Source organism: Antedon mediterranea, chromosome 8 (assembly GCF_964355755.1).
Source record: "Antedon mediterranea chromosome 8, ecAntMedi1.1, whole genome shotgun sequence".
In the NCBI taxonomy this organism is placed as follows: domain Eukaryota; kingdom Metazoa; phylum Echinodermata; class Crinoidea; order Comatulida; family Antedonidae; genus Antedon; species Antedon mediterranea.
The window spans coordinates 18,293,489-18,302,833 of NC_092677.1; the positions used below are offsets into that span (position 1 = coordinate 18,293,489).

A 9,345-nucleotide genomic window follows, 5' to 3' on the forward strand; every position below is an offset into this window, starting at 1 on the left:
TCCAAACAGTAATCAGCAATTGCCATGGCCCAGTTTATCCCATTTATAAAAGTGTGAATTTTATCAATTACCTATTGATGAAAAATATTTGATTTCTGTGTGTACTTTGTTAAGTAATAAAATGGTTAGCGATATTGTCCGTTTAGGTTTCCAGTTTTAACTGTACAAGGAAAGTCAGCACCTGTAATCTACATTTACGCCAAAGCTTAAATCTGCACATGGATAAAAACAAACAACAGAGACGACTTCAAGCAGGTAAATCAAATTTACAAATAACAAATGCCTATCGTCTTCTTCTTTACTTATGTAACATTACATAAACATTAACTGAGTTCATGTTACTGTTTGAACTAATAGTCATAACATTTTTAGTATGTTATGTAGAAAGAGAATCACGATTGATCAAGAGAGATAAAATACATTTTTGTTCTACAGAATCGACCAGTTTTCTGTAGAAGAGAATCACGGTTGCTCAAGATAGAAACGATTGTGTACAATTGTGGAGAATTTCGATTTTCAATCAATTCTCTTTTGATATTTTTTTTGTTGGAATACAAAAGTAAAACAAGTTCAAGTACTTGAAACCATACTCACGAATAGAACAGCTTGAAAATGGTACAACAACCAACATGAGAACGCAAAAGATGAACATCTTCTTACGTGATTCTGTACTTATTCGTTAACGATTTTACGCAATTCCGTACGTTCACTCACTCGTATTCGCGAATTAAACTTACCTCCGTGATTCTTTCCAACTTATAACACTTGTTTTTGGTGGTCTTCATTAAATTATGATATTGCTTTTAGACAATTTACAAAATTGATTAGATAAATCGTATCACCAGGTCTATACTAAATAAATTATGAGTTTGTTACTGATGTTGCATGCATTATGTTATTCTGCTATAATTCTAAACTTTGTACGATATACACTAACTAGATCTGGTAGAAGCGTTTTTATGTATCTTCTCCTTTTTTCAGACAAGAGATGACAATAGATGTGTGTAGATATAGAGTTTTCGTTAACTGGTTACCATAATGTGACGAAATTTAGAGGCGAATTCAAGGGGAGGGGAGGCGCAGTCGGCCCGGGTCGCATCTTATGGATACGAATAATGAATATTCATGTTTATTTTGTGATAGAGGGGTCCCCAACTTATGTACGACAAGAAATATAGCGCCCGGGTCTCTCTCAATCTCTACTAAACTCCTGATAAAACTCACCTGAAATAATCAATTATGATCGTGTTGTTAAGTTTGTAAACGTTTAATTTAATTTTCAGATATCTCCTTTGATTAATTATTTATTTATTTCATCGATCAGTGTAGGCCTACTAGTCATTTGCCTGACAGCAGCACCCTAGCTTATTACCAGATAATTATAACAATAGAAAAAAACAAATTATATTTTCACAAAATTGATTTATTTAAATCGAACATCAATAAATGTTCACATAAGGTAAATCGTGGTTCCCACTAGAGACGCAATGCAATGGCGACGTAGACGCAACGCAAGTGAGTTGACTAATCACAAGCGACAGTTTAAATAATCCATCGCTTGTGATTGGTCACTACCTTGCGTTCCGTGCATTGAGTCTCTCTAGTGGAACCAATCATTAGTAATATACCAAGCATGCAGTAATAATTTATTCACAGAGTCTTCACCAGACTATACATTGATACGGTACTTACAATTAATCATAACATGATAAAGCAAACAAAGTTACAGATCGGGGTTGGTGAAATCATGGTTGTATTTTTGTCCATTATAATTATTTTTCTGATACCGTTGTGGACAGAAAAACCCCTATATGGACAAATAAAGCCAATTACTCCCCATGACGCTATAATAATAACGGACCAACCCTACTCTATTGAAATGTTATTATTACATTAAATAAACAACTCTTGTATGGTATATAACAACAGGGCTCACAACAATTACATCAATATTTTGTTAAAGGCCAAATAAATAAATATTTAAATTGTTCAAGTTTTTTCCTAAGGAAATAATTAGATAACGCGGCTTCTATGATAGTGGACCGACCACGATGACAAAAATATTAAATGATGAAATAGAGACTTACACTCTTAAATTTTGATTTTACATGTAAAATTGAATTATAGTATAATTTAAAAGTGGGTTGCCTCCAGAAAGAGAAGAAACAAAATTATGACAAAACATGTAACAACAAAAGACCTCAACAGATATATTTGTTACAAAACTGTATCGTATTACAATTGCCAATACATATCATATAATTTTTTCATCATATTCACAATAAATAATAATATTGTAATAAATAATCATAATTATTGTTGTAAATTGTTCAATATTTAAAAACATGTAGGGCCTATGTTTTGTTTTTCCTTTGTGTTATTAAGCTATTGGATACGAGACCAATACAGTATACTTGTTTTGGATATAGCCTTATTGATTTGATTTATGTTTTTATTTAGGGTATTTGTGATCGTTAATCTTTATACAATTGTTAAATATAATAGCTTGTGCGATAATACGTTTTGCTTTGTTGATATAAATCGTTATTCTTCGTTTGAAGATTCCTATCATATAGCCTTGTTTTGTAGATACCTATATCTGCACAGTGTCTATCAATTATTGTCATGTAACGATTGACTGATCTGGCTTCATGTATTATATTCATTATTTTCGTTTTTAGTTTCGCTTTTACTAGCTGTTCACAATGGTAAAGTTAATTTTGGTTGTTTGCTTTTTTTACAAAGTTATATGTTAAGTTAAATGGTGTGATGATTACTAAAAGTGTCTTGTATTAATCTAGCTTTAAGTACTGTACAATTTGATCAATTTCGAATATCGATTTGATTCTCCTTTATAAGCCTTTCTTGTTGTTAATATTGCGCTGCTTGTTATGAATAAAATGTGTTTTTTAAAAAGAATGTATGGCCATTTCCTTTTTATGTAAATTATGTCACAAAATATATTTGATATTAAAGAATGCAGAATAAATTGTCGTATAAAATTAGGTTATTAAACAAAAAATTCTAAACGGCATATCTCCTGAAAGATAACAGTTGTGTTGTAATTTTAACAGTGTGATTTGAAATGTGTTTGTGTTATGAGTATTTGTACAGTACAGTATTTGTGCTAACGTTATCACGTTCCATTAACTAACTCTAACACTCAACGATTCATGTTAGTAGCCATACAATTTCCGTTAAAAATACAATATTAATTATTTGTTTTTTTCAGTTGGGAATTTCCCCAAACTTACAAATTTATAATATTAGGCCTATTTAACTTTTAACAAACAAAAAAATAATAATACTATTAAAGGAATTAACAAATATACACCGTCTTACCATGTGACACATGCAAGCGAAATCAGACATAAGCATGGGTAGATTTGTATAGATAGCAAAAAACAAAAGACTGAAACATTTGTTTAAACAATAGTTGAAACAGTATTTATTTACATTACTTACTGATGTTTTTCTATTTCGAGACAAATTAATAAATACATAAATGTTAACATTTTGTGTCGTCTGGTCTGGTGTAAATTATGTATGGTTTTCATAAAACCTATCATGTTTTATGCTTTTAAATTGAAAGTGTTCCAATGGGTTGTTTAAAAAAGAGAATATATAAACTTTTAACAACAAATATATATTATCTGGTAATTATTAATTCACAACATAACAAATACAGTAAAATAGGCCTATAATTTAAAATTATTGGAAATTTTTATCGTTTTTCAATTATCACAAAGCAATCAACTATTTCTATTTATATACTTGTATGTTATCTGCATTTAAACAAATTATACGACTCGGGCTTGTAAACAAGTTACAAGTTCGTCCGCGTAGTTGAATATCTGAGCCTTGGCTGATGTATTCTGTAAAGATAAGTAAATTTATATGAACACTTACCTTACTTATTTTGATAATAAAAACATTCAAAGTAATTAACCAGGCGGATTATTATTTATTAATATTATTTTATATTGATTTAGCTAGGCGCTTTATTTGTATTGTATTTTTTTAATTTGTTCTCATCAGAGATCATGCTTCGTGAATTAATATACTGAAATATGAAGGTGTATCAATTTGATCTCTGGCCGTGTTTTCGCAGTCCAAAATTAACCGACACAAATTAACAGATAATTAACCGATAACGTTCCTGTGAAAACCCGATTCCTCTAGAGAAAATATAACCGATACTTATCTCATTCAAATCAGATAATTATTCGAATAAATGCGATAATTGTTTAACTTTGACCTGAAGGACAAATCGTTGCGTTGTGATTGGGCTCTTGGTTGTTCGATGTCTGATCATGCGCAATTTATTTTTTTAATTAATTATATGATTGGTTAAAAAACGCGATAATGTTGTTATGGCTGTGGAAACACGGCCTTTAATGCGCGTTCGGACAAATCGCAAATCGCTATCCAGTCGAGTTTGAACAATACCAGAAATCACCTATTGCTTATTGTTTAGGACATCAAGCACGATGGTTACGGATTCGAATCTCGTTGGGGCGGCTTTGTCTTATTCTCACAATGTTTCTTTTTTTTTCTCAAATACACGTAGGATTAAATATAATGATGCAAAATAAATTGTATAATTAAGTTATTAGTGAGCTTTCGCATCGGGACTGTGACGAAGGACTGTGATGAAAGGGTAATAACTAATAGCTGTGTGAATAGTCTCCCGTCTTGTTATTAAATGCGTTCCATACAAGCGCGCGACGACGGTAAGCCCTATCCTAGGCATAGAGACAGCAGGCAGGTTAGATTATATTCTGCGTCTAATAGCCGAGTTGAGTTAGCAAAGTCCAAAAGCATGAACTAAAAACACCTAATCAAAGTCTCAAGGAGGGGTTACAAGGATGTTTCTCTTTTTTTAATTTTCAAAAAGAATCAAAATAAATTCACAGTGTATACATAATATAATATACATACAATTATGGTGTTTTAGTTAAATTTACTAAACTAAAAATGAAAAAAACTTGGCCTCATACCATCTATGTATTTCAAAATGACGTCATAACTTTTATCCGTCTTGTTTTCAGACTGACCGAACGTTAAATCGGCCATATACAGTCGTAATAATGAATGGAACGTGTACTGGGTTTATACACATAATGGTCGTTTATATAAATTACTTTTCGATTAAGTTCCCGACATGAAAGCTCACCATTAAACAAAGAATAAAATTAATAAAAATGTACTACCTTGTAGGTTATTGAATATCCTGTAATACTGCACCTTGTCTTCAAATAAAACCAATCTGAAAGAAAATATTAGAAATACTAGTTTGTATCTTTTGTTATCGGATTATTAAGATAAATTCCAGCACAATAGAAAAGATAGCAAACCGGTCCCCAAACTCGTTTTACAGTGCCGAGCTAAAACCAAACTCATGTTTACATTATTTTGATTCAGTAGTACAACCCGGCAATCGGCATTGGCACGGTTAAACTACCGTTAATTTTAACGCTTTACTTGTTGGCAGCTCTATCAACGCATTAATGAATCATTAGATATGATAGAAGTGGGGATCTTTTCTTTGGAATAGGACCAATTGCTTCTCTAATGCCAACAAGAGGCCACGCATGTCACCGGTATCCGAGCTGGATGTGATCACTGAGATTAATTCAGCGGCATTTCTTGTTAGACGCTGAACCGTGCTCTTTTGCTGCCTCTGGTAATCAGCTTGTGCAGAACTGGCGTTCGACCGTTTCGCTTGATCTACGTTTCGCATAAAAAACTCTGGAAGTTAATGTTTAAGCATTTTCAGTCACCCAATCTAGTTGCTTACATGTTGGTCTACCCGTCCAAATGCACTAAGAGCTATATCTGTAAGTGCTAATCGAAACCAGCACCTACTGAACTACTAGGCCTAGTTGTTGCAACGTGACCAATAAAAAAATCTTGAAACGTGACCATGCTTGCAAGTTGTTTATTTGTAGAAGCGACATCAATTGTAGTGTGATAAACGTCAATTTAAACTATTATTGGTTGAAGGTTCTTTGTAAATTCTTTTATTATTGATATATTTGATATTTCTTAAATAATTTATATAATCTATTTTTTACTTGTTTTTTTATTCTAAACATGTTAAACTTGTGTTAGAGAAAAGATATTAGTTTAATTGTTGTTTTTTTGGAGTTTCTAATTGTGTTATATTATTTATATTTTATTTGTTTTGTTTTGAGGAGCCTATTCACCACAAGCTTTGCTTTCTTTTAGGCTCCTCCACTTTATATTTATATATTTGTAAAGTGAAATAAATAAATGAAATGAAATGAAATATCTCTTTGGTGAAATATTAAGAGTGAATCTCACAAGAGCATGATCAGAGTTGCAGTCATTGAATTTTACGCTACGGCAATGGATTACCTCGCGTAGCTCTGACAACGCTTCACACATGGTCGATCTAGTTGGTGCCAGCGGCGAGAACGAGGATACATCCAGGTTATTGTAAGGCATAAAGTACCTTCAAAATAGGTGAAGGCAACACAAAGACTGGGAAAACAGAAGCATGTAGTTTTGACATTGACTTGATGCTGAAAAAATACCCTGGTCGCGGAACAACCCAGGTATTATAATGTGTTTCGTTGTTTGCACTCTGGCCTAAACTTCCACATAGTGTGCGCCCCGGGTGTGACTATTCCGAATCAACTTCGCACTTTCTACTGAAAGTATGAAATGGTTTTTATTGATTGTGCATACAGTAACTAACATAGTGAAATTTATTAATTTTAAAATTTACTTCACTTATAATAAGTCAGATTAGAGGAGATTGAGAGAAGAATCTTTATGTATTGACGTTAACGCGCTTCGCCATTTCCAACTATTTATTTAAAGAAAAAAAACGGGACTCTTATCTATAGAGCTATTATTTTGATTTCGGTAATTGATTGTAGTTAGGCCTACTTAAAGCTCTGTATAGGTATCAAGTAGTAACTTACCATCCTTTTTCACGGGTAGTGGACAGGGCTTGTAATTGATTGTGGAACAGCTGACTCCGAAATTAAAGTTAAATGACCACGGTTGATTATCATTGTAAAATTGAACAATACCGTTACCAGATCCACCATCAATGTATGCAACTTTAAATAAATAAGTGGAGCATTAATTAGTAATTTCATTGAAGAGTTATTTCCTGGTAATTTAAATTGGAAGATACATTAAAAAATCATTTTATAAGAACTCTAGCCAGTATAAGGACGAGGTGCCAATTAATTATTAAGCTGCAAGGGAAAAAAATATGTGTTCGATCATGTTACAATCTATACATACGTGTTTGAAACGCCATCTCTATGTCAATCGAACCAGTGTGTGATGTCAGTTTTTCAGGTGTATATGTATAATAAAACCCCGAGCCATCTGCAATAATGCAAAAAGGTAATTGTGATGAGAAATCAATTACAGTTTAACTACCTGCAGTAGACTGAAGATTGTTTCTATTAGTTGTGTGTAAAAAAAGCTATCAAACCAAAAACGTCAACTTAAATACAAAGATTGAATTTCAATTACATCCAATGCAGTAGACTGAAGATTGTTTTTATTGGTTGTGTGTAAAAAAAGCTATCAAACCAAAAACGTCAACTTAAATACAAAGATTGAATTTCAATTACATCCAATGCAGTAGACTGAAGATTGTTTCTATTGGTTGTGTGTAAAAAAAGCTATCAAACCAAAAACGTCAACTTAAATACAAAGATTGAATTTCAATTACATCCAATGTAGGATAGAATATAGGGTGAACCAATACATGATTGACTATTTATGAAAGAATTACACAAAGTAAAACGAGAAATGTAACTAATTTTATGCATTATATAAATAGACAGTGGTTGTGGCGAATGTACTTACGACATGTATTCATGATTAGACTTCCGTTAACCTTCTTGTGTCCCGATTTTTCAAAGATGTTCTTTACATCTTTAGTGGACATAGGTTTCATTGCAAGGGATTTACACAGTCCTTGTTTTGAATATACTACACAAAACGCGAGAAAAAACAACACTGTGTATGCTTTGAACATTATGGCCGAGATATTCAGGGTCTTCCTGGTGGGGTAGTGGTATACAGTGGCGAGTAATACAGTATATAAAGCGATGTATGTACATACTTTGAAACGCTTCACTGATAAAAACAAAATAGCAGTTGACTGTGTAAACGCAACAACAATACATTTTTCAACAATAAAAAAGAGTATATTTCCTTTTCCGTTTGTAGTTCATTCGTTTTTTTTGGGGGGGGGGGGGGTATTTCCTCGGTACTGACAAATGAAGAAGAGAGATTACAAAGTACCGGATGGAATATCTCACAGCTGACATAAATTAATTTACCGAATTATTAGCATTAAGAAACGTGAATGATCGTGTTGCATATGTATGTACTATAAATGGTAAATAAAACATTAATGGCGGTTGTCATCTCTCAATACACATTAGATTCTTCATGTATCACCCAGTGACTAATATATGTCTTGAGTTGTTGGCTCGCCCCTTATTTTGGGATACAGAAAAATGCAAGACAATTGTCGAAGAGGTCAGACTTCTTACGGAAGTTTTTGAACCTTAAATCCACATCCACAATTTATAGGATGGGTTCGAGAATGCTGTTTTAGTTATGCAATTACATCATGAAGATGCTAAGGAAGTTCCAGAACATGGTACACAATATCAATTTAGTTTTAAGCTCTAGAACCTAACCGTCTGACAAAATATATTCGATGGTAGTAATATTTTACTAATATGGCGGTCATATTGTATAAAAAATGACTGCCAATAAAATTGTGCTGTTTGAGACAGTATGATTTGTGAGATTTTGTAAATAAAGTGTTTAAATTGTTTGATTGTCTTAACGAAACGGTCCTTCAAAACTCTTCGTTTTAGTATGGCGCACCTACATACTTCGTTAAAAATACAATATGCCATAATGTTGCAGGTTAATGGGTTTTAGTGGGAATTTCCCCAAATGTACACAATAACCGCCGGCTTTGACAACTTCTATCATATTGTAAATTCAGTTATTGTATTTGTTGCGGTAACAATAGAAAGGGTGCATGCTATGGCGTTTTTATTGTGGAAGTACAATAGAGATGATTGGCATAACTGTGTAGGCCATCAGATACGCAATGCAAAACTGATATTCTTACAACATTGTAAAATTTGACAATACCAAATATAGTACTGTAGATCATAATAATAATAATTTATTTATTTGGCAAAAGTTCTTAAATGTAGGTTTTACATTTCATCTTGCCAGGAACAAGTATTAGGCATGAGCCCAAACAGAAAACTGCTCTTACTCCATTATTATCATTAAAAAAAAAATCAAAACTAAGTAGTA

The 9,345-nt window shown here is 32.5% G+C and overlaps 1 protein-coding gene across 1 annotated transcript; it reads right to left on the reverse strand.

The window, feature by feature from the left end:
- Positions 1 to 1,300: 1,300 nt before the first annotated feature.
- LOC140056985 (uncharacterized) lies at positions 1,301 to 8,099 on the reverse strand. The gene is made up of 5 exons (XM_072102515.1): positions 7,861 to 8,099; positions 7,285 to 7,371; positions 6,954 to 7,094; positions 5,214 to 5,269; positions 1,301 to 3,875 (listed from the first exon to the last, which is right to left on the reverse strand). Exons 1-5 carry the CDS (start codon positions 8,030 to 8,032, stop codon positions 3,801 to 3,803), a joined length of 531 nt encoding a protein of 176 aa, XP_071958616.1. The 5' UTR covers positions 8,033 to 8,099; the 3' UTR covers positions 1,301 to 3,800.
- Positions 8,100 to 9,345: the final 1,246 nt, after the last annotated feature.